At 48.0% G+C, this 24,264-nt stretch overlaps 2 protein-coding genes across 9 annotated transcripts; both read right to left on the bottom strand.

Annotated features, from left to right (window-relative positions):
* Positions 1 to 845: 845 nt before the first annotated feature.
* On the bottom strand, positions 846 to 7,510 carry abce1 (ATP-binding cassette, sub-family E (OABP), member 1). The gene is made up of 19 exons (XM_052061567.1): positions 7,344 to 7,510; positions 6,117 to 6,258; positions 5,967 to 6,052; positions 5,811 to 5,908; positions 5,624 to 5,741; positions 4,771 to 4,908; positions 4,632 to 4,701; positions 4,453 to 4,549; positions 4,289 to 4,378; positions 3,897 to 4,018; positions 3,676 to 3,800; positions 3,501 to 3,597; positions 3,356 to 3,415; positions 3,216 to 3,274; positions 1,751 to 1,861; positions 1,523 to 1,665; positions 1,335 to 1,457; positions 1,032 to 1,143; positions 846 to 952 (listed from the first exon to the last, which is right to left on the bottom strand). Exons 2-19 carry the CDS (start codon positions 6,217 to 6,219, stop codon positions 905 to 907), a joined length of 1,800 nt encoding a protein of 599 aa, XP_051917527.1. The 5' UTR covers positions 6,220 to 6,258; positions 7,344 to 7,510; the 3' UTR covers positions 846 to 904.
* A 266-nt stretch (positions 7,511 to 7,776) lies between these two features.
* Positions 7,777 to 24,249, bottom strand: LOC127597959 (solute carrier family 12 member 6-like). 8 transcript variants are annotated; one of them, XM_052061386.1, is made up of 27 exons: positions 24,075 to 24,249; positions 20,889 to 22,123; positions 19,574 to 19,668; positions 19,385 to 19,510; positions 18,582 to 18,728; positions 18,447 to 18,501; positions 17,297 to 17,427; positions 16,973 to 17,214; positions 16,298 to 16,413; positions 16,026 to 16,223; positions 15,795 to 15,959; positions 15,327 to 15,425; positions 14,636 to 14,693; positions 14,393 to 14,567; positions 14,189 to 14,307; positions 14,020 to 14,118; positions 13,774 to 13,893; positions 12,878 to 12,982; positions 12,635 to 12,803; positions 12,370 to 12,565; positions 11,810 to 11,979; positions 11,504 to 11,635; positions 11,330 to 11,437; positions 11,205 to 11,228; positions 9,449 to 9,684; positions 8,964 to 9,097; positions 7,777 to 8,817 (listed from the first exon to the last, which is right to left on the bottom strand). In XM_052061386.1, the coding sequence occupies exons 2-27, from the start codon at positions 21,109 to 21,111 to the stop codon at positions 8,726 to 8,728; spliced, it is 3,534 nt and encodes a 1,177-aa protein (XP_051917346.1). In that variant the 5' UTR covers positions 21,112 to 22,123; positions 24,075 to 24,249; the 3' UTR covers positions 7,777 to 8,725. The 8 variants fall into 8 exon arrangements, with proteins under 8 accessions (XP_051917346.1, XP_051917324.1, XP_051917367.1 ...); XM_052061364.1 differs by having other exon boundaries at positions 20,889 to 22,120; XM_052061407.1 differs by lacking the exon at positions 24,075 to 24,249 and adding an exon at positions 22,928 to 23,058 and having other exon boundaries at positions 20,889 to 22,120.
* Positions 24,250 to 24,264: the final 15 nt, after the last annotated feature.

The following is a 24,264-nucleotide window of genomic DNA, read 5'->3' as shown; positions in this document are numbered from 1 at the left end:
AAACAAAAGCAAAGTTGGCGCTTTTCGGCATTTCCGAATGCCGAACTTAAAGTTAGCTTGACGAATGTGCCTCATCCATCCATTTTTAACAGCGAATATCTTAAGCAGGATCGCGCGCGGGGCATGCCGAACCCTATCCCGGCTACCTTCGGGCTAAAGGTATACTACACCCTGAACTGGTCGCCAGTCAGTCGCAGGTCACATAGAGACGAACAACCATTCACACCCACATCGTCACTCTCCCCGCTCATAAATTAGACGAGTCTACCAGTGCACGATCAGCGTTAGTAATTACTTGATTAAATGACAATTCGTCAAGGATTTCTTTATGGTTGCATATTTTTCCCTCCTCGTCAGACATTAGTGAATCGACTGAAAACAAAAATCCACACCATAATTGGCTAGATTACGCCACAAAAGAATGGGACAGAAATTGATACAATTGCAACAGAGGAGGGGTCATATTCAGTAATTTTGTTTCCATTCAAAAAGTTCCATCCCGAATTTGACATGAACGCATCCTCGTGTTATCTAAACAAACACCACTAGATGGTGTCATTCAATCAGGGCGAAATGTTAACAGCCTCATTGAGCCATGAATTACTACGCTCTATCCAGACTACCAAGTCAGCCTCCATCCATCCACCCATGAACTAAACAAATCGGCCAGTCTGCTTTTTTTAGTTGTCAACATCATTTATTGATTGATGTCTTAATGCTGTCGTGATGACGGGAAATCGACAGGCTGACACTATAAACATTTGACAACAGTTGCGGATGTTGAACGCAACGCTGACAGCTCCCACTTGACGATGAGATGGACGTTGCACGTTTCTTCCAGCTCACTCGCTGCCGTCATGGTGCTCGTGTTCAGAACGGGAAGTCACACTCGCCATGAGTTGTTCTAGTCGTCCAGAAAGAAGTAGTTCCCGCTCTTCTTCTGTTCTGTGTCCTGCAAATTCAAGAAGACGATTTCAAAGTTGGATTAAAAAAAGAAGACAATTCGAGCCAACATGTTGAAGTTAAAGTACCTTGATGGAATTGAGCTTGTTGATGCGTGGCCGGAAGTTGTTGGGATCTCTACGGAATGTTATCTCCAGCAGAGACAGGAAGCGGTTCATGCCGGCCAGGAGACCCTGCGGACTGACACGCACATGCTTGGACATAATCTTCAAAACTGCATTCTGACAAAACGGCATTCAGTTAGGGCCACAATGCTTGCCGGAGTAAGTGCACAGAACCAAGGCAGGCACGGTTGGAATCTCTGCGCTTCCTCCAACGTTCCGTGAACTAGCATGTGTGGTTTTTTTTTCACGTCGGGAGGCGGCGCTTACGTGTTGGCGGCCGTGTGTTTGGAGGGAATCCCGTCGAAGACGATGACTCGGTCCGCCAGGTACGTGGCCATGATGAAGTCGTGCTCCACCACGAACGCCGTCTTCTTGGCGTGCAGGATGTACCTGCGACGCGCGTGCGTGTGAGTTGCGCACGTGACGCCCACGCGTACGGAGAGGCATTAGCGTACCTCTTGATGACCCTGGCTGCCATCAACCTCTGCTCGGAGTCGAGGTAGGCCGAGGGTTCGTCGATGAGGTAGACGTCGGCCGGTTTGCCCAAACACAAGGTGAGCGCCACTCTCTGCAGCTCACCGCCTGAAAGGTTCTGGACCTGATGGAGATTGGGGGCATTTACATCAATTGCCCCGGGGGGTTACCAAGGGCAGGGTCGGGGTGTGCGGCGTTTGCGTTCTTACGTCCTGGTCGATGATGCTCTCAATCTGCATGGGCTTCATGACGTCGGTGATGAACTGAGGGTGCGTGTAGGCGTCTCGGATCTTTTCGTGAAGAAGAGCGCGGACGCTGCCCTGAGGGACGCCGCAATGACAGAGACGCATGTACACACACACACACACACACACACAGGATCGAGCATTAACCTTCCGAGTCGCACGTCAGTCAGTTTGTTCGGCTCAAGTTGAGTCACGCATTCGATCCAGTTGAGCCCTACATCGAGTTGCCCCTTTCAATGTCGCCTGCTGTCTTGGGTCAATCTTTCAAAAGCCTGCCGTAGATCGAGTGATACGATCAAACACAACACTTTATACTGTTTTTTTTTTGGAGTGGCTGATGGTGGGACGCTGGTTTTGCAGGTGTCGCTACATTGCCCATCAAACAGCCAATCATGATGAGCTTTCCACACACAATAAAAAACGACATTTCCGGCTTTTAAGATAACAGCAGCCACTATATAAAGTATAGAAATGTATTTGACAGCAAGAATTAACTATTTTTAACTTCGTATGGCGCTAGAAATAGGCTGATTACCAGCTTGACGGTTTGCCACGGTTGTAAAAAGTCAACTTTCCAACAACTGTCATGAGCTCTTTTCTTTTTTGAGGGGACTTCTCACAATTCATTCATCTTCCGAGCCGCTTGATCCTCACTAGGGTCGCGGGGGATGCTGGAGCCTATCCCAGCTGTCTTCGGGCAGTAGGCGGGGGACACCCTGAATCGGTTGCCAGCCAATCGCAGGGCACACAGAGACGAACAACCATCCGCGCTCACACTCACACCTAGGGACAATTTAGAGTGTTCAATCAGCCTGCCACGCATGTTTTTGGAATGTGGGAGGAAACCGGAGCACCCGGAGAAAACCCACGCAGGCCCGGGGAGAACATGCAAATTCCACACAGGGAGGCCGGAGCTGGAATCGAACCCGGTACCTCTGCACTGTGAAGCCGACGTGCTAACCACTGGACTACCGGGCCACCACTTCTCACAATATGATTGGCTATGCGCAGAGGTAGCTAAACAAGCTACTTCTTTGACGTTAGTTATCAGAGGCTACTCGCCCTCCTTTGCTTCTCTGCTAGCTTAAGGGAGATGACAGTCAACTACGCAAACTAAAGCATACTTACGCACACCTTTTTGCTATGTCGATTAATGTGCGTTAATGGAAGCAAAAAAAAAAACTGTCAGCGAGTACTAGTTAGCCCTGAGGCTCGCTGGTCTGCTTCTCCCGGTTATCATACCGTCAGAATGTCATTATGAAGCTTTGGATGAAATAACGAATGTTGCAGACATTGTTGGCTTTGGTTACGTTGCACATGCACACGCACGTGTGTATGTCAGTATAAACATGCGTCTCAAGATTGGAACTCCATCCACTGAACTCAAGTTGCCACCTGTGACGTCAAACGGGAAGTCAGGACTGCGCACCTTGAACTTTGGACTGATGGTCTGAGGCTTGTAGCTCACATTGAGGATGGGCACGTCACCTTGTCAACACAAACGCACAGGTTAAAAACCGGGCGGGAAGACGTCACCCAATGTGACATGCGTGACACACAGCTTGTCACCTCCATCATCCGGTTTGAGTCCCCCAGCCAACATCCTGATGAAGGTGGTTTTTCCCGTGCCTGCACATACACGCACACGCGACATGTCACGCTCACAAGCGCTTGTGGTTGCGTCACGGCGGTTGTGGCGTCCGTGGCGGCGTACCGTTCTCCCCCAGCATGACCATGATCTCCGAGTCTGTGAATTCTCCTCCCTTGATCTCCAGGGTGAACTCGCCCATGGTCTTAGCCATGTTGGGATACTACCGAGAGACATTTGAAAACGCAGACAAATGAGTTGTGAAATGCTTTTTAGAGCCAGCGAGAAAGTTGGCACCGACCTGGTAGTGCCGAAGCCGCTTGACTTCCTCCTCGTTGGCCGTCTCCGCCACTTTGAACACCAGGGAGGTCTCGCGGAAGCGCAGGTTCTCCGTCGGAACGTAACCGTCCAGGAAGATGTTGATGCCTGAAGGGGAGCGCGACAACAACACGTCGCATAAGTGGCGCTGGTGTTTTCCGACTCTGGTTGGGAGGAGCCAAGAAAGCTAGGACGGGCCTTTACCCTCTCGCACGCTGAAGGGCATGGTGACCACTCCGTAGGCGCTCGGCACGCCGTACAGGCAGCAGATGAAGTCGGATAAGTAATCCAACACACTCAAGTCGTGCTCCACCACGATGATGTACCTGCACACACACGCATGCTGATTTCTGCCCCCTTGACTTGCTGGTGAGCAAGCTCCATTTTACTCCATTAAAACATAAAATGCCATTCATCTGTTCCGGGCCCCCAAAATGCGCCATTTTTTTTTTGGGTTGCGTGTTTTTCAATCACTGACTGCTGTGGACATTTCTATTGGTCGACTGGGACGCAAGCTCCAATCCAAGATGGCGCTCGTGACAATTACACTTCCCTCAAGACGACTCGAGTGTCATACTTTGGCGAAGCGCGCATACCTGTCCGGCGTGATGAGCGAGCGGATGGTGATGGCGGCCTTCAGCCTCTGTTTGACATCCAGATAGCTGGACGGCTCATCAAACATGAAACTGCCGGAAATCGCACGTGTGAGTACGGCATCCAGGGCGTCACTGCGGCGGCGGCGAGGGCGCTCGTTTCTTACATGTCGGCTCTCTGGATGCAGACGACGGCGCAGGCGAACCTCTGCAACTCTCCTCCCGACAGGTCCTCCACGTTCCTCTCGCGCAGATGTGTCAGATCTTCCCGGCAACAAGGCAACTAATCACAATGTGCCTTTTCAGCTCCCGGACGGCGGAGCGTGCGGGGCGGGGGGGTTCATACCGAGCTGCTGGCAAACCAGGTCCTGTGTGTCCATGTCATCTTTTCTGCTCAGGATGGCGCCAACCGAACCCTGCAGAGACCAAGTGACAGCTGCAACTAGAAGCCGTGCCAGACCATGCGCCGGTCTGCCGCCCTTTACCTTGACCGTCTTGGGGATCTGGTCCACGTACTGTGGCTTGACGATGGCGCGGAGGTCGTCCTCCAGGATTTTGGTGAAGTAGTTCTGCAACTCCGAGCCGCGAAAGTAGGTCAGGATCTCTTGCCAGTCCGGAGGATTCTGGAGTGTGAGAGGATAGATTCACGACATGTCCGTGTGAGCATGTGGAAGTGTAGTGCTGAGTAAACCGCAGCAAGGAAATAACCAAAGGGCTGTGGAGAAATTGACAGTTTTGTTTGTGGGAGGGGGGAAATTATTTTTCAGGGTGACTCCCTGATTTAAAAAATCAAAATAATCGCTTTTGAGTATAGTCAAACAGTACATTTTATTCTTACGATAGCTCCTGGACCTTTGATTTCATCTGCTACTTTGAGAAGCCCTTCTCTGATTGGTTCATAAAATTTTGTTTAGAATATCCACTGATAAGCTCGAATGGGCCAAAATTCCAAATAGTCTAGTCTTGACTAGTAAAATCGGTGCATTAAAAATAACCGTGACATCTCCCAAAAAACAAACAAACAAAAAATAAACTGCATATAAATTGAACATTACTTGTGAGAAGCAGCAGCAGCAGCAGCAGCAGACGACTTCATGGAATTCAGTAATTAATTGTTTTTGCGTGAAGTTATTTCTTATGGCAGATTTTGAAGTCATCAGTCCATGTTTTTGGGAAATTTGCACAAAGATGGTGTCCACTTATCACATTACAACTTACGGTTAATGTATAGTAACCGAATTTGGAAAAAAAATGAGATGAAATGAAATTCAAAACCAAAACACGTGAAAATTTGGTTGCATTGTGTGCATTTGTGAGAGACACAACACGAGAACTCACATCAAACTTGCCCAAGTTGGGTTTCTGTTTACCCGCCAGGATCTTGAGCGCCGTGGACTTGCCAATACCGTTGGTCCCCACCAGACCCAGAACTTCTCCCGGTCTCGGAATGGGCAGCCTGCGCACAAACAATGGTCGGTTCCAGCTTCAGCAGCCTTGCCAAATAGAGGCCCAGCTTTCCACATACCGGTGCAGTTTGAAGGAATTGGCGCAGTATCTGTGTGTGGTTTCCTTCTCCAAGTTACTGGGCAAGTTAACAATGGACAGCGCCCCAAACGGACATTTCTGCAACGAGACCGCCGCGTCACTCGGAGGAGATCGGTGAGGGACCGAGTTCTCGTACCTTGATGCAGATGCCGCAGCCGATGCAAAGCGACTCCGAGATCCACGCGATCTTACTTTGCGGGGTGACCTCGATACACAGCTTACCTGCAGAGGGACATCAGCTTGTTACATCCTCGCCGGGACCCCCGTCACCTTCCCGCTTACTCACCCATGCGGACCACCGGGCAGCTTTTCTTGCACTCTTGCCGGCATTTCTTGGGTTTGCATTTGTCGTGGTTGACAATGGCGATTCTGGTGTTTTTATCAGCCATGGTGGGCTGCTGCTATGATGGAGGCCGGGACCCGCCGAGCTGAGGACAAAGCGATGGCGCACGTGAGTCAGTCAATTCGGAGATTCGCTGAAATGTTGCTGTTCAAGCAAAGCCGTCACCGCTGGACACGCAAAGCATGCCGCAAGCAAGCACGTTACAATTAAGAGTGAGTGGAAGAAGAGAGTCCTGCGATACAAAAGATATCGTTATCAGGTGTCCTCAGTTGTTCCTTCTCAACAACTGCGGTACATCAACCTTTGGGGAGCGCAAAATAATTCAAAGAAAATGATGCTCTACGATTGTAAAAGGTGCAGAACTGCGTAATGTACTACATACATTAAAACAAATAGCATCTTCGATCAAGATCACGCAGCCCGGTGGTTAGCGCGTCGACCTCACAGTGCAGAGGTCGTGGGTTTGATCCCGGCTCCGGCCTTTCTGTGTGGAGTTTGCATGTTCTCCCCGTGCCTGCATGGGCTTTCTCCGGGTACTCCGGTTTCCTCCCACATTCCAAAAACATGCATGGTATGCTGATTGAATACTCTAAATTGTTCCTAGGTGTGAATGTGAGCGAGGATGGTTGTTCGTTTCTGTGTGTCCTGTAATTGGCTGGCAACCGGTTCAGTGTGTTCCCCGCCTACGGCCCGAAAACAGCTGGGATAGGCTCCAGCATGCCTCCTTGTGAGGATAAAGCGTATCGGAAAATGGATGGACCCAAATTACGGATGTGAAAAAGGCCTGCTTGGCACTTAAAAATGAAATGTGTCCCAATGAGAAGCCAAATCGTCCGATGGAGTCAGGCACACTTTGCTCGTGGACATGCGCCATAGTTGAACAGGTTCGACACGTACAGCATGCATCGCTACATCGCCAACAAAAACGCGGTACTGTGTGCATCGATCGTGTACTTGAACGGGGCAACACAGAGTTGAGAAAGTGAACATCTACATGATGTGTCATACAGCGTAGTGTAGTGTACTTGTTGTCGCCTTAGCATTTAGCATGCTGGTGCGGCCTTCGCTTGTTATCTTTGACAGACACTCGCTCGCCACCCCGCTAAGTGGCCCCTGGACAAATTCCCTGCTTCATGTTCCTATGCCACGGTGGGAAAGACGCCGACTCACCCCACTTCGTTCCAACGGATCCTAATTCAGACGAAGAAAAGAAGAACGAGCAACGAGAATATAAAATTTCAGCAGAAAGTTCTACCGAGCAACGTGTTCTCGTCTTGGGTGCCGGCCGGAAAGATGGCTACCCTGCGCACATAGCGCGCGACGGTCTTGTCGATGACGTCACAGGTAGGCGACTGCAATCGCAAAAAAAAATACAGTACTGTACATAAATAAATATTATTAATAATGTTCCACTTTTAGAACTGAATGGTATCGTTTTTTTATTATGGACGACTTTTAATTGTGTATTTCAAGCATTGGTCTGCAGGGGCAAATTTAAATCGATCATTTACAAATGTATATTCTGCTTGGGGGGGAGACTAATAAAATAATTGAAGTTTGTATGTCATGTGTCAATGTCCAATAATTTAACTGCAGGTCAACATTTGTTTCTTCTAAATCACTTTATTCCCAAAATGTTCAAGCAAACAATGTCTCATTTCATAATTGTGTCATTAAAAAAAGATACATCTCTTGTCTTAAAATACAGGCAATACGATGTTGGAAAAACGAAAATAAATCCCTGCACTGTAACACTAAAATGTGAAGAGGGGAAAAGCAGTTCACAGCTCATCATAAGCAACAAAGTCTCATTCATCCACAAAGACAGCAGCACATGAATCTTTTCTAAAATCACACACATGCATACTGGTCATCTCCATCGGTATGTTCCGTTTCTCAACTGTCCCGTACCCCCACAGACATGACGTGCACAGGGACCAACCTTAGACACTTCTGCTCAAAATGATATTGAAGGAATTGCAGTTACACAAAAAAGTGTCATGACAACAGGTGCAGATGAAGAAGCTCATTACTGAACTGGGTTTGTGTAACTCCCTTTTTTTAATTCGGCAGAACTATGAGAGACCTGTTCTGTCACCGAAGACAAACAACAACAAAAACATGTGCCATCCATGTACAGTAGTTTAAAATGAGAGGAGATAAGAAACAATTTAAGTTACTATTATGGAAACAAAAGTGCAAAGCACAAACAAATTTCAACATTTGGAACAAACATACCTTATCTTGATAATAAGAAAAAAAGAGAAAAATTCAACCCTGAGTCTCGTCAGAGTACCGACAGCCTCTGACGCTTGACATCTTACGACGACTGTCAGCGGGGAAAACACGTTCCACAAAAACATGGTGCTATTTTTTTTTTCAATCTTGAAGTACGACGCAGTGGAATGGAAAGGTGTGCGCGTGTGTCGTGACAGAACAGTGAAGATGAACGAGCGACTAGCGGCGGTTGGTTTGAGGAGTACCATGCAGCAGATGGCCACCCCCCTCTCACTTCCAGTAGATTGGCAGCTGCCTTCAAAGTGGATGTCTCATCACGAGTAGATGGTGATCACTTCGCTTCCTCCACCACGGACCAGCAGAACGCGCTCCAAACCCTCTGTTAGAACCTCCAGGAACTCCATGTCTGCTCAGTGGGTCAAGGATATGCAAAGGCATTTATACCGACAACTAAGATGACAACATTCACGCCAACACCAAAACTAACTCAACATGAATTAAACCACCAAAGTGGTCCCATCTATACATGAGCCAGATTAGGAGTTAGGATACAGTTCTCATCTCCCTCTGGGTTCCTAGGTGGCCCCGGCATGTTGAGGAGGACTACTCGGGCATCGTGGGATTTATTGACAATGACCTCGTTGAGCTTGACGGCCGTGTGCATCCTCCTCACGTTGGAATGATCACTGAAGGAAAAGCCATTGAAAAACGAGAGAATACAAATTCTGAGGAATTCTGAAGAGCGAACCTCCAAATTAAGTGCTCTGGATTTTGTTCACTTGTTAAAATGAAGAATGCGAGACTATATATTTGATCAAGAAATGTGTCAAAATAACTCCTCCTTTGGGAAGAATAACTGTGAAATGTTGCCAAAATGGGATTAATTGGAATATGGAAAAAGAGTTCCAAATTTTGCCTGGAAAGAGCTGAACATTTTCAAGATGGATTGATTTGAAACAGACAAGAAACGTGGAAGATGAAAATGTCAAATGATTCCTTCAGACTGCGACTTTTGCCGAGGACGTGTGAATACTGACGGCCGGATGCTGAGCATGTCCCTGAAGCCCTCGGGCGTGGAGCATCCAGAGTGCGCGGCCCGGTACTGCGACGCCTTCTCTTTGGTCCAGGTCATTTGAACACGGCGATGGCGCTCGGTCGAGGAGCGGTCACCGGCCACCGCTCGGTCCCGCTCACCGCCGTCCGTATCGTCGTCCTCGTCCGAGCCAATGCTGGTCAGTCTCAACATGGAGTTGCGGTCTTTCACCAGTTGAGCCTGGCTCGCGGGCCGCAAGAAAAAGAGACAAAGTCAGATCTTTGTAACCGATGAACCTCTCTTCCAAAATCTGTCATCTTGCTACGTTTCGCTTTGTTCCCGTCGGCCTTGGCATCGGCTCCCGCACATCGACGAACAACACGTGCTGACTGGCTAGCACAACTCCAGCACATCCTAGTCTAGCGAGCACACTTCGGAGCGACGGCGAGGGCATTTTGGTAGGAATGTTCAGTCAGAACAAACGGGGCTTCAATGTAGAAAGCTGCTCAAGCAGGCCTTGTACCGGTACATCTATACTCTCAGGAATAAGACAAATCAGCGTGCTTGTAGAACAACGATGGGCCTGATTTATCAAGACAGCCAAATACTGTTGTGTTGTCGGAGTTGATATCACCTGATTTTTGACTCCTTGACTGTGCATGGCTCCAAGTAAGCCCTGATATCATTCAAAATGTTATCACTCAATACCCATGTCGCAATCAATTGTTTCTGACATTTCAAAAATGTGCAAAACCCTCCAGTGGCATTTCTATCAGCTTTGATAGATGACAACGTGCGTGCTAAATTCATCCATCTGCCTAACCCTCTCCCCGAAACGCGCCAAATCAACTGGGCTGCAATTCAGCGGATTTTTGGCAGACGCAACACTGGCTGCGCCTGGTTAGTAGATCAGCTTCAATCAAGTTTGTGGCCATTATCACATGTGCAAACCTCTAGTAAATCCGGCCTTATGTCTCACTAGTAGCTTTTCCACTCCTGTATGACAGTGCACACGTGTGCAGTAGTTATGGTACTCTGGTAAAAACGGCATGTTACAAGTGGGGCAAAACTGCACTCATTGACAACTGTGTGCTGCTGCGACTACTCCTACTAGAGCCATTACGCACCTCTAGCACTTTACAAATAGTTCGCAGGTGTCAACTACTGCACAGTTTTGCATCCATTGTAACATGCAGCTGTTCGACGAGTGTGCCCCAGTCATTCTACTAGTGCACAGTAATGCTACACTATGGAAGGCAGTAGTTGAAAATAACACTTCCTCTAAGACATAGCTGTTTGACAAAGAACATACCAATGCAGCACATACCTGAAAGCGGCTCTAAAGCTATGAAATAGACGCTCAGACAGCTTGCCATACTCCCGAAGAAGCAATCTAGTTGGACTAGCTCAGGGGTGCCCAAACTTTTTGGATCGAAGATCTACTTTTCGATCAACTAACCTCACGGGGTCTACCCTTACCGGCGTGCGCACGCACACACACACACAAATTTAAGATTTACCTGCTTTATTTTATTTTTTAAATATTTTTTTTAGTGAAAATGAGACTGACAAGATGATTTGTGTGCAGTGTATATTAACACAAAAATATATTACTAACATGTACAAAGACACACAAATGGTTGTTTGTTTTTTTTCTTCTTGACACTCCTCGGATCTACTTGGGACCCGTCTTAGATCTACCGGTAGATCAGGATCTACCTAATGGGCACCCCTGGACTAGCTAAAAGCTGGCTACTCACGTCATCAAAACTCCAGCGCACCCGCTGAGGAAATCCAGCAGCGAGAAGGAAGCCAGCATTTTGAACAACTTAGAAGTCGAGCGGGAAGGGCGAGATATTCCTGGCACGTAGCCGCGCGACTTTACCTCTCGCTCGCGGTCTGATTTGGAGAGACGCATCTGGTGGAGCATCTGGGACCTCTGCTCCATCATCAGGGTCCTCTCGTAAGTGTACGCACTGATGTCACTGTCGTGCTGAGCGGGCAAAAAGATGTGTTATTTGGTGTCCTCCGACCCTCAAAGAGCAGCGGGGTGGCTTACCATCTCGACAACTTCCACTTCAGCCTCGATGCGTAAATGATAGAGGAAAGTAGCCAGGTCCTTCTTCATCTGAATGGAATTGTCCTCCATCTGGGCTACGGTGAAGATGCGCATCCCACACTTGCGCCACACCTGTTGGCCAGGTTATTAGAGTTCAATAAAAAAAACAACAACAAAAAAAACACAAACACTGAAAAATTGGGGAAAAGAAATCAACAGGAAAGAAACTATATTATAAACTATTGTAGCGGTCATTGTGAGGCATCTGCTGTCAAAAGAGAATAGCAGAAAGTTTGTGTCCGGGACCTTGTGCTGGCGCAGCAGGAAGGGCAGCAACATCAGCATCCCGCCGTCGTGCACGATCCACCACACGTCTATGTAACCGTCGGCGCACGGCTCGCTGTTGCTGGGGAACAGGGAGATGTTTTTGGGCACCAGCAGGGCCAGGTGAGCGGCCGTGGTGACGCGCACCGTGTCTGGAAGGGGGACAGGGGATGTCTTCAGCTGCTTATTCAAAAGGGAGTGGCGGGACATAAGGTGGTACAAATTTGCTGTTGCTATTATTTGAAACAACCACATAACTCTGCCTTAAAATCAGCTCGTGTACATGATTGTAAATGTCATAGACGGGCTAAGAAATGTCATGGGTAAGCAGGAGCTACAGTATATTACAATGGCTATACAGGGTGTATAGAGAGAGACAGAGAGGCATGTACTTATTCACGGAACCAATAAACATCTGTCTGAAGGTACCAGTGTGCTTCATAGCAGAATCTCTTCTTTCGAACAAGTATATGTATTTTTCCATAATATCGCCACTTGTGCGGAACGGAGATGAGTGAGAAGCCGCAGGGCTGGGGACTTACGGATGAAGGTCTTCCACGATTGCGGATCCTCGCTCTGCCTCCAGGCATGAGGCCATCCCATCACCACGGTGTTGGGCTTCATCCCACCCAGGCCACTGGACTGGATCATGTGGCTGATGCCTTCGCGCGCCTTCTGCGCAACGATGCACTGGTAGAAGCCCTTGACTCGTTCCTTGTCCATCAGGAGCTTCAGGGTCTGACACGTACATTATTGAATTTTACTTTTTGGAGTCAAGAAATCAAACACGGACTGATGGGAACTCACCTGTTCCGCCGCCAGTGCCTCTCCGTAGCTATGGAGGAAGTTTCCGGGAACCACCGTGCCCACGATGGTCAGGCCTTTTCCCGCCTTCAGCTGGCTGGCAAAAGTCAGCAGGCGAGGAGACTTGACGTGCGCGTCTTCATCCAGTTTGAGCAAAACCAAAAGCTGAGGCCTGCGGGAGCCAGGTCTTAAAAGGGAGCTCGAATCTTCCTCCTCGTATCCTCACCTCATGGGAAACTCCCGTACCTCCAGTTCTTGGTGTGCGGCGGGCCTTCTTCCAACCTCAAGAGGGCATAACGGGCGGCACTAAGTGAGAGCCCGCGGATCCCATCTCCCCACTCTTTCTCGGCTCTGAATCACACATAGGCCACAGTGTATACACTCAGAGGCCAGTTCATTAGGGTTGCTTGTACAAACTATACAATACAGTGGTACCAACGAAAACAGTGCAGTACAGTAAATCTCCTTCCAAGTCAGGTTTGCGTCCCATAGTGCCCTTTTTTTTTGTTTGTACCGTTATTAGTCCACATTCTCAATCCTGTCTATTCTGCATGTAATACTATTCTTGACCACTAGATGGTGGAAAAGAACTCTGAGAACGATGTGAATTTCGGAGAAGAAAGAAAACCCATAGGTTGTCAGTACAGCCTCATTTTTGTTGAACATTATTTAATGTCCATCCACCCATCCATTAATTTTCTAATCCACTTATCCTCAAAAGGGCCGCGGACATGCTGGAGCCTATCCCAGCTGTCTTCAGGCACTGGGCGTGGTACACCCCTAACTGGTTGACAGCCAATCACAGGGCAGACATAGACAAAAGACCTCACAGTCACACCCATGGCCAATTTAGAGTGTTCCATTAACCTGCCAGGCATGTTTTTGGAATGTGGGAGGAGAGCTGAGTACCCGGAGAAGACCTAGGCAGGCATAGGGAGAACATGCAAACTTCACACAGGAATGACAAAACTGAGCGTTTTAGTGTGCCTTTGTGGGCGGCGTAGCCTAATGAATGTTGCCCATCAACACTTTATGTGCAGTCTTCAGCGATTCCAAAAGATCTTGCAACTTGAGGCACTCGTATGTCAAGGTACCACTGTAAAGTCAAGGTAACGGCACATGCCATCGTCACGGCAACATACCCGTGGTACTCGATGTACTTGTAGATCATGCCTGCAATCACTATGGCAACGATTGCATAGTACCAGGAGGAGATGAACATGAGTGCCAGGCAGATGGTCATCCCCAAAAATGACAAAGTCCTTGACACACACACACATACACACAGGCACACACACAAGCACAAACACCGTGAGTGTGTGAGAGACAAAGTCCAATTGCAGTGGCGGTGATGGTGAGGATGGGGGTGGTGGCAGCGGCGGACACACCAGTGGTAGTAGGAGAAGCGCGGTCTCCAGTTGGGTGTCCTCAGGAGGGTCTGCAGAGCGCAGGCCAGATTGACAAACAGGTAGCACATCAAGAAGAACCTGGATAGAGTAGGTGTTTGACAGCTCTGGTGACCAATGACGTGCAAAGAGAGAGGCCGGAGAGTCTCACATGGTCAGGATGGGAGCCACCAGGTCCAGAGACGCGATGAGAATGCCCAGCTCAGCAATGAGGGCCGTCAGCAACAGCGCCCAGGTGGGCTCGCCGTTGGCTTTGCCGTGACCAAACACCTGACGCACACCAGCAAACGTGCGTCAGAGCACTGCCTTACATGCGTGACATCATGCCGAAATGTCCTATGGTGTCAGGTCCAACCCGAAGGAAGGGGATAATGTTGTCCTTGGCGATGGCCTGCAGAAGCCTTGGAGCACCCGTCAACGACTGGAGGCCCGCGCCGCACGTGGAGAAGAAGGAACCCACCACAATCACCCAAGGGGTGGGCCAGGCTAATGTTCCCACCACCAAATTCCCTTGGATTGAGTCTCCAAACCTGTGGGAAGTGACAAAGTTCAACAACATGTCTCTTACACAGGGAGACGCGTAACAAGCGGAACTGACTTGTCTCTGAGGACCACGCCGTCAATGCAGGCACCAAATAAAATAATGCTGCTTAGGTCTGGGTGGAAGGAACTCAGGAAAACATGGCCATCAAACCTGCATAGCTCAGCTCATACATTATAAGTTATTACTCACGCTTTGTTTTAGCATCAGCATCTATGTTGCAGTGCAATCACTCTTTAAATGGTTCAATGATTTTGTTGTTTACGATGATACTAGTGTTATACCGGAGACAAATTCCTTGTGTGTTCTACATACTTGGCCAATAAAGATGATTCTGATTCTGATTCTGATTAAAATTAAGCAATAGCTTGAACACAAACTGTGCAACAAACCAGTCATATAGTCTTTATCCTCTGTGAAGAATGACTAATATTAGTGCCGTACTGATAAGATGAGAGGAGATGCGATGTCTCAACAATCAGTACAGCGCAGCCGTCTTTTTATACTGCCCCCCAGGAGACAAGGCTGGCATACCAGGAATGGCAGCATGACGGCTTTTCAGTCTGATGAAAACTGTTAAAACAGAGATAGCAATTTTTTTGGGGGGGAGGGGGGTCAGGAGACTGGAATAAATGAAAGGTGATTTAATTTATTTCAATTTGGAAGAGACATGACTTTTTTGCATCCTGAGTGTGGTCAAAGAATTCATCTCTCAAGGGACCACTGCATCGCTGTCTTAGAAGGATACAGACAAAGGAGGTGGTGAGGATGGCCAGGATGGTCCCGATGGGGATTGAACGCTGGGCGTCTTTTAGGTCCCCTGACCGATTGGAACCGGCCATGATTCCTGAGGAAGACAAGGAACAAGATTCAGGAAAATACCTGTTCAACTCTTTCGTCGGTATGGGCGTGTACCAATAAAAGCTATCGACAATGGGCAGATAGCAATTTTGTTTTAATGTATCAGGTATTTGTGATGCCGATACTAGGCACCAATACTACAGGCAACATAATCTGTCCTCTTGGCCAGTAGTTGGCACAACACTGCAAAACGGTTTGACACATAAGCAAATCATTTTGTGATTTGGGAGGAAACTACAAAAAAGATCAAGAAAGTAAGCAAGGCCTTCTCTTTGGCTTCAGTGATTTCTCACCTCACAAATGCTTGAGTGGAAGCCATCATAGTTGCAATGAACGAAAATGAGAAACTATTTACCGGTGACGGAGGGGAAGAAGATTCCCACCAGGAGGGTGAAGGAGGTGGTGATGTCAGCAAAGACGTAAGGCTGCCGTGTGGACACCGAGCGGGCTCCCTGGGGGGAGCTCAAGGAGTTTTTCTCCACCACGTCACCTTTGCTGAGGTAAGAGCTCCACAGGTTCTCTGCGACGCAAAGTAGAAACGTCAGCCCCGCCACGGGCAAACGGCTGGCAACGTGGGTGGCATTACCGGCGATGACGCCACTGGCCAGACCGGGGATGCCTTCCATTTGGGAGAAGTTGTTAGCGGCAAAGTAGTCGTCACAGGAGGTGTTGAGCTCGGCGCTCTGACAGAAGCGGCTCCACAGGTATGTGGTCTTCTCCACCGGAATGGGGCTGGGACTGGGGACCAACTCGAGTGTTGGGAGCGCCGTGGTGTTGACGTCCGCTGGGGAGCAGGGCGAAACCTTTGTCAACTTTGCAGGTTCCTGAGCCGCCGTGCACGTGCAGACAAAAATGCACCTCCGGCAAGTGTTTCGTTGGCCAGGTCCCTCTCGGCCGAAAGCAGGACGGTTTTAGCACACTGGTTGTCGACGAGATCATGGGCGTTGATGGTTCGGTTCCCTAGCATACAAACCCTGCAAAGATAACGCAATATTTTGGTGGGAAGCTCCTTTTAGCATGACACCGACCTGTTCCCAGTAAACCGGTTCACATGTCAAGTCAAGTCAACGGTATTTATAGAGCACTTTCAAACAGCCATCGCTGCATACAAAGTGCTGTACATGGAGCAATTTAACATGCACAATTTATAATAAATGCACAAAAAATGGCCTGTTTGGCCACCTATCCTGGAACCCTTTTGGAATGTGTTGCAGCTATAAAATCCCAAGTTAATGATTATTTGCTGAAAACAATAAAAGTTTATGAGTTTGAACACTGAATATCTTGTCTTTGTGGTCTGTTCAATGAAATGCAGGTTGAACATGATTTACAAATCATTGCTTTTAATTCACATTCAACACAATGTTGAATGTGAGTTCATTGGAAGAGACAAACTTCAAGTTTTATTTTTCATTTCAGTTCCCTCCCACAAATTCCCATGGAAAGTCTACGAATTAAAAAATTCAGGCAATTTTCACAAATGTAAAGCATCAAGAAGAAGGAATATGCCAGCGATGGGACGAGCGCACATACGTGAAGTTGGGCGGCTTGAAAGCGGAGACCAGCGCCCCCACATAGATGGAGACAATGGAGATGATGACGCAGGCCAGGAAGACGGAGGCCAGCTTGTTGACGTACTTGACGCCCACAAAGACCAGCAAGGACATGAGGAGGAGGCAGACAGAGCCGTAGACGCGCATGTTGTTCAACATGGCCGCACCCTCGCCCTCCAGACCCTTGGCAGTAAAGATGGCCGCCTCAGGCGCGATGTACATCTGGAAGCGGAGAATAGGGAGCGTGTGGCCTGCTAGCGCGGAACTGCGAGTGGAAAAAGACATACAAAGACAGACAACCCACCAGCAGGATCTCAACGGCTCCGAGGATGTACATGGCTCCGGCGAAGGTGGTACCCAGGTAGAAGCACAGACCAACTGCCCCCCCAAATTCCGGACCCAGAGAGCGGCTGATCATGAAGTACGAACCTCCAGCTGGAGGAGGAAAAGTAAGGTGAAGAAATAATATGCAGGCGCACCCAAACCGAATCGTATAAAATCCAAAGCAGTATTTCTGACAGAAAATATTAATTCCAGAACCCCACTAGTATTAAAAAAGTACATTCTGTAGAAAATTTAAAGTGTAGTGTGAAGTAAGCGACTTACAAAGTGTATAAATGAACATTTAATGTCACTTTGATCTTCACCAAAGACTTTTGATGGCGTGTAGGAGACAGGAGGAGAGGAGAGAGGGGACCCATTTTCATACGTAATTATGAGTTCTCTCGAATTTGATCTTGTCACTCGCTGGCACGCTGAGCATTTTGCCCGACAGTACCAAAAAAAAGGCTTCAACAGAAGCTAATTCTACGATGCAAGCTTTGACTGACAACCCAAGGCAAAAACAAGCCTAACAGTCTGCTTGGCAACACTGACAAGTTGGGATAAGATCAGCCTAACATTCTCTCAAATGCCGGGCCTTCAAAATAAAAGCATGCGGGTATAGTATCAGTTTCGCCACAATCACAAATTATTTTGTGCTTTTTTTACAGAGTGCAATTACAAAAGAAGCTACCTCAAAGTGTGGTGAAACTGTTTTTTTTTCGACAGCATGCCTTTATTTTGATGCTTGTGCCTCAAATGCGTGTATTGATTCTGGGAAATGAATGGCAGAGTCACCAAGGGGTTTTTTTTGTCTTGGGCATATTTTTTTGAGCATATGTACAATAACTGGGACAAAATTTTGACAAAACGATTTGACCAAAACCGAATCCAACAAAAATGAGGAAATAACCAAAATTGAATTCCCACTGTATCAGTTTGGCTCCATTTTGTGGCATTTTGGAGCCGAGGAACTACAGTATGTTGAATTGAGTTGCGGCATTTCATTTTACAAAAGTAGTGGTTCGCGGCCATCTTGTGCCATTGGGGCAAGTCAAAATCTTTATTGGGAAGCGGTAATTACTTTATTGTGCAGGAGGCAAATTGGGGTAAGGGGGGGATTATGGTGATACCTGGAACGACTCCGTTGGTGGCGATGGCGCTCATTGATATGGTGGTCAGCATCGTCTGGAGGGGTAACGAGAGTCGAGGGTGAGACGGGCGCGTTGGCCGCTTTACACCCCTTGACGGCACTCGGCGGCACTCACGCAGCAGCAGCATATGAAGACGATACAGAGACCCTGCAACACGCCGGCGGTCCCCACCACCCAGGTCAAACGTAGGAACAAGATGACGCCAAAGATGTTCTGCAGACACGGCAGGTAGACGCCCATGAAGGTCCCCATGCGCGGCGTCTGCGGAGGGCCAGAGGACACCAAATAAACTCCCATGGTCCAATTCGGCAACCTCATTTACAACATAACTACAATCTGATCTCCTGCTGGTGGCTCCTTATCAGCAAAATGCCAGTGATAGGTCAACCTGACGTCAGCTGCTCACACAAAAGACTAATAAATGCCAACCTGCCTCGGGCGTGTGACAGCTCGACGGTTACGCAGTCGCTGCGTCCACTACGCTAGTATCAATTCAAGACAGGCCAAGCTTGAACAAGTTCTCCCTCTCCCTGTCAAAGAAATTTGCTCCCCACCTTCCCAACCAGCAAACCCAGTTACATTCAGGCATATTCAGTGCCATGCAGGAAACCGGAACGTACAAAACTCCAATCGACCGCTACTGGCTAGTGTTCTATAAAAAAAAAACATCTCACCAATGGATGAGAAAATCTTTGCAATAAGATATCGTAGCAACCATGCAACCACTGTGTTCCGCCCGTCCGTGAGGCCGTGAGGACTTGAGTGGAAAGCTGACAGTGTTTTCCTTCGGCGTGATGTTTACAGTTCTTTTTCCCAATCAAAATTTTGTTCATCAGCCACCACCGGACGGTGAGGGCGGAGCTACAGATTTTTTTTTGTGTCTCCGTTCTCTTGAATATTTCTCAACGTTTCCGTACCTTGGCCTTCTTTTTCTCACTGTTGATCTCGGCCTCCTCGTGCTCCTTGACGCCCTGCATCAGGTTGGTATAGTTGGCCAGCCGATTGAGCAGAGATGACACTTTGGGCCGAGTGTCCATTTCCTCCTGTAAGGAACGAGAAGACGTTCAAGACTCGTGGAGTTGGGACCTCACGTTATTTTCACAAACCTCAAACAAGGCCAAGTTCCTGTCGTAGAAGTCGTCGTCATCCACGCCGTGGCTGTTGTTGATGTACACGCTGGACATTTTGGAATTTCCATGCCCTGCCAAGACACAGCACATCAGACGTGAACGCACCGAGAGCAAGAAGCTGGCGATTTGCTCCAGTGACGGCCGCTGGGCTGCGGCTGCTCTCTCTCGTGGCGACCATAATCCCGGCACAGAAGTGTAAAAAGTAAACAAAAAGGTTCACCTCCTGCAACATGGTTGAACTCACACGTGCAATTAAAACCCATTAGTGGATACCTGTTCCTCACCGTATTTTGAGTTGGGTTTTTTTTTTCCTAAACTGACAATAATAAGAACCGCATAACGGTTTTGTCACTGACTTGAGAGCTTTTCCTGTCTCTCAAGGCGCAACTGGGGAAGAGGATCAAATGGGGGTGGGGGGGAGGTCAACTGACAAGCGTCTTCTAGCTGAGGTCAGCACACCTGCGTGGGATTTATCTGGCATCAATGCAGGTGGGGGGGGGGTGGTGGGGGCTGTGCCTTGCCGCCTGGCGCCGCGCTACTCCGAGGTCTTGGTTCTCGACTGAGCCACTCACGTGGGGACACTTGAAACTCAGTTGGGATTAAGCGGCTCAATTCCTACTTATGGAAGCTTATTAAATATGAACAGTGTGGGGCGGCCTTGTCACTATGGACATGCACAAGTTGTTCCTTCAAGCACGGAAATGAAAGCGTCAGCTGACCGCGGCCGGTTTTGCTGACTCTTGGCTCAAACGCTGAGTCAGGGAAGCAAATAGAGTTTGTTAGGCCAGCTGTTTGCAAAACAAAAGACCAACTTCTCCCTTTGTCTACAAGGAAATTTATATCTACTGTACTACTTAAAATCAGCGTGTGCCGGATGTTACACTGGTCACCCGAGCTTTGTTCATATGTAAACGGCGGCCATGGCTGAGTGGTTATGAACACCGCCTGCCATCGAACCTCGAGCAAGGTGCCGAAGCCCTAAACTTGAAGAAAGTCATTTCTGGAAAAGGCACAATGGGCAAAGAAAGGAAAAGGGCACTCATAGAATATTATTTGAATATAGAATTGTAGGCAAAGTGGCTAAAATGACTATTTAGTCATTGTCAGATATTTGCATTGGGCCACCAGCCGCCAGGCTTGCCAGAAGCGGAGTATTGCGCATCGTGTTGCATTTGGGGACGCTTAGTAAATCCTGACGGAGCAATTGACATATCTGCTAAAATCCAGATTAAATTCCAGATTAGTAGAACTGTTCACACTTGGGGATTTATTCTCTGCGCACGCTCCTCACCTTGGTCCATGTTACTGTGGTCCGGCGTATCGGTTCCGTCTCCTCCCGCCAGCGCCGTTCCTCCTCCCGACGTGTCGCTGGGGGGCTCGCTTCGACTGATGCTTTCCCGGGAGCCGAAGCGCACGTGGGTGCCGGAGCGGGAGCTGACTTCGGGCGACGTGTCAGACAGCCCGGGGTGGTCCTCCGCCTTGGTGGGCGTTACGGTGAACCGCACGGACGTCATGGTGAAGCACTCGGGGTGGGGTGGGGGGTGGGGGGTGGAAAGTGGGGAAGGGGTTTTGGGAAGACCGGGGCGAGGAAAGGGAAGGTGGCTGGTGGGCTCGCAGGCTAGCGAGCGTGGCTGAACCCAACTGAATTTAGCTGACGCTTGCCGGTGAGGTAACAACTGGCGGGATAATGACTTCTTTTCCGTTCGACATTCTCCATCGAGGCGACATGACTGGCCAGCACCAAGCGCAAATGACCCAAGAGGTCAGATGGACGCGAATTGCGCTTTCCTTTGGGGCTGTCACGATTCAATATTTTGAAAATAGATTATTGCATTGATTAATCGAACAATCGGATGAAACCCTTATTTTCTCCCAATTATTGTTTCTTAACTGATGATGGTCGTTTATTTGGTATTGTTTAATGATTAAACTAAGCTCGATAAACAATTATGCAACATCACTGAGAGGGGTGGGGCAAGTGACGCTGTATTCCTCCTTTTTAATTATTCCTTCTTGAAAGTGAGAGCCACTTCGTGGTTACTGAAGGAGGCCGACTTGCTAGAAATACACTTCTGAGGGCCGCTTCAGGTTCAGCTCCATGCCAATGACAGGTTAATCATAGGAAGACTGCAAATCATTATTTTTATTTCCACAACAGATTAAAATTGACTTCTCCCTTTTTTTATAAAACTGATTTCAATTCACTTACTGCTTTGGTCGATAACTACCCAGAAAATGTGGGAAATTGTTTATCGCTACTTTTCAAAGCAAGCTAATCTCTTTTTTTTTTTAATTATTCAACACACAAGATAATCTGTTTGCTTTCATGGAAGACTACTCAAATCAGACAATATTTACTGAGGAGAGTCTGAAAATCTCAGGATTTAGATAATTTTAAATGACACAATGGCTCGAAATGATTCATCAATAAATTAAATAGTTGTTGGATAATTGATTGGTTGTTAAAAGTGACACCCCTATTTTGCTTCAAACCAAAGTGGTGCGGGTGTATCTTTTTGGTTTCTGCTGGGGACAAGGGCAAGGTTTTGGGTCAAGGATTGGAGGTGTTGGAGCAGTAGAAACAGAACACAGGGAAGACAGAAAGCAACGATGAGGGAAAAAAAACAACTCAGCAGATACTATATAGTGGTTAACAACCCTGCCAAAATGAATTAAAAATATTTTAAAAAGCCATGACAACGAGGCACTCTAAAGTGGCCACGCCTGCTCAAAGCCCCAACCCATGTGCTAGCTTTTTTTCTGTTATTTTTACCCACCTCCTTGCTTTTCCACCTATCTGTTTGACGAGCGAGCACTCACACCTGATAACGAGGCGTTCTAAAGCGGCCACTGCAGTGGACTATGCGAAGAGAAGATGTATATTCAGGGTGTAGGCGTAGCTGTCTGGCTAACTTCACATCACAACTGCTTTGCTGCTGCGCACGAAGGCACTAAAGTTCCCTTCCAGTGGAGGAGCGGTGAATCGTGAAAGACGCCCAATTGTGTCACTGTGTATTGGGTTAGCCACACCCTCCCCCAAAAAACGGGAACACTGAAATGGTCAAGGACAGCGTCTTTGTAAGTGAGTACTGTACGACATAGTTATCAGCCTTTGCAAGTATTGCTAATAATTATCAACAAACATATAATATTGGAACCAAAACTCTGAAATCATTTTATTGGGTCTTTAACGAATTATATTTTTTCCCATCTCTGAACAGGTTCAAGCACATCTACCAATGACTCACCGAGGTACAGTATCAACACAAAGCATGTCAAAGAATAACCAGGGTCAACTTGGAGATGGACAAAAAAAAAGGCGGACCCAACCGGTTGGACCAGTCGCTGCTGGCTGCCTAGTTTCAATACACGGCGTTCCCAAAGGGGAGATGGCACCTGGATGACTTTTCCTCGTCTGTCATTTTTTCTTTGTCTTGTTTTGGGAAAGAAAACAGCTGTGCAGTTGGAGGGAGAGTGCAAGGGGGAAGGGGGGGGGGGGAGTGGGGGCAGGGCGATCTGCTGACAAACACCTTGCTTTGCATTTTACCCCGAGGGCCAAAATCCTAGCAGACGCATTCATTTTGACTGCTCCTAATGTAAATGCATTCCTTAACATTAATGAAAATTGAACTCAAATAAAATATTTTTTTCTCAGTGATTCAAAGTACGTGATGCCACAATTTAAATGGTTGGACTCACGCTCGTTTCTATTTTAATCTAAAACTTAGCTTGGCGCGCACTCATTCTTTTTGTCACATGACTTTGAATTGGTATGTGCGCTTTGTCAAATTTCATGGCCCACATCCTGTTACAATACTCATTTATACTGTAGCCTTAATTCCATTGTCAAGTACATGAAGCGATGAGGAGGAGCAATCATTTGTGTGGATGTGACACTACGTGTTACTACCGTGAAATGCAAAATGTACAAAACGTAAGATGCCAGTGCGTGTTTCATAAAAGCCACATTGAGAATTACCTATTAATGAATGTGTCCGAAATGGTCTAATTAATGAATAACGCAAACAAAGCTCAACCAAAACCTCGCCACGCTCGGGATAATAACCCTCCCTTGAAGTGGACTTAAAAACAACCAATAAGGCATTACATCAAAGCAATGAAAAATGAGCGTTGGTCGAATATGTCGCAACAGCTGCTCGTGCGTCTCTGTGGCGACAGAAAGGATTGCGGTGGTTTATGAGGATGCGGACATTTCAAACCGGCTGCAGCCAGCTTTCAGTTACCAGAGAATACAGTACTCATTCACGTTTTGCGTCTTCGTTTCCCAGCTTGGTGTTTTTCGCCGGCAATGAGCGTCAAATAGCGAGGAAAATATCGCAAGAGACGCCGGCTCGCTGGACTGTCAGGTTCCAGCCAGCAGCATGCTAACGTTTGCCACCGACTAGCCCATGCCGCGCGGAACTGTCAGCTGTCAACCGCCGTGACACACAACGCAAGGAGGGCCTAAAGCTCGTACCTGGCTCGGGTGATGTCGACACTCAGTCTCCACCGAGGTGTTTCGCGAGCGGACATCTGTGGAACCAGAGGGATGCCTCTCGAAACGTTTCTCGGCTCCTTATTGTCCGGTCGAGAATGCGAAACCGTGAGGTATGTCCCTTCCCGCTCGCAGTCCCATCCGCAACCTCGCGCATGCGCAGTGGCAAAAA

Source organism: Hippocampus zosterae, chromosome 1 (assembly GCF_025434085.1).
Source record: "Hippocampus zosterae strain Florida chromosome 1, ASM2543408v3, whole genome shotgun sequence".
Lineage (NCBI taxonomy): Eukaryota > Metazoa > Chordata > Actinopteri > Syngnathiformes > Syngnathidae > Hippocampus > Hippocampus zosterae.
This window is presented reverse-complemented; position numbering and strand designations above follow the sequence as displayed.

Coding starts and splice junctions, on each gene's coding strand:
- abce1 (XM_052061567.1), bottom strand. CDS start 6,219: ATGGCTGATAAAAACACCAGAATCGCCATTGTCAACCACGACAAATGC. Junction 1,862..3,215: donor CCATCAGTCCAAAGTTCAAG/GTGCGCAGTCCT, acceptor GGCGTCCCTCAG/GGCAGCGTCCGCGCTCTTCT. Junction 953..1,031: donor ACAAGCTCAATTCCATCAAG/GTACTTTAACTT, acceptor TTGAATTTGCAG/GACACAGAACAGAAGAAGAG.
- LOC127597959 (XM_052061386.1), bottom strand. CDS start 21,111: ATGACGTCCGTGCGGTTCACCGTAACGCCCACCAAGGCGGAGGACCAC. Junction 16,224..16,297: donor CAACGAAACACTTGCCGGAG/GTGCATTTTTGT, acceptor CCTGCTCCCCAG/CGGACGTCAACACCACGGCG. Junction 14,119..14,188: donor GTGGCTCCCATCCTGACCAT/GTGAGACTCTCC, acceptor TACTCTATCCAG/GTTCTTCTTGATGTGCTACC.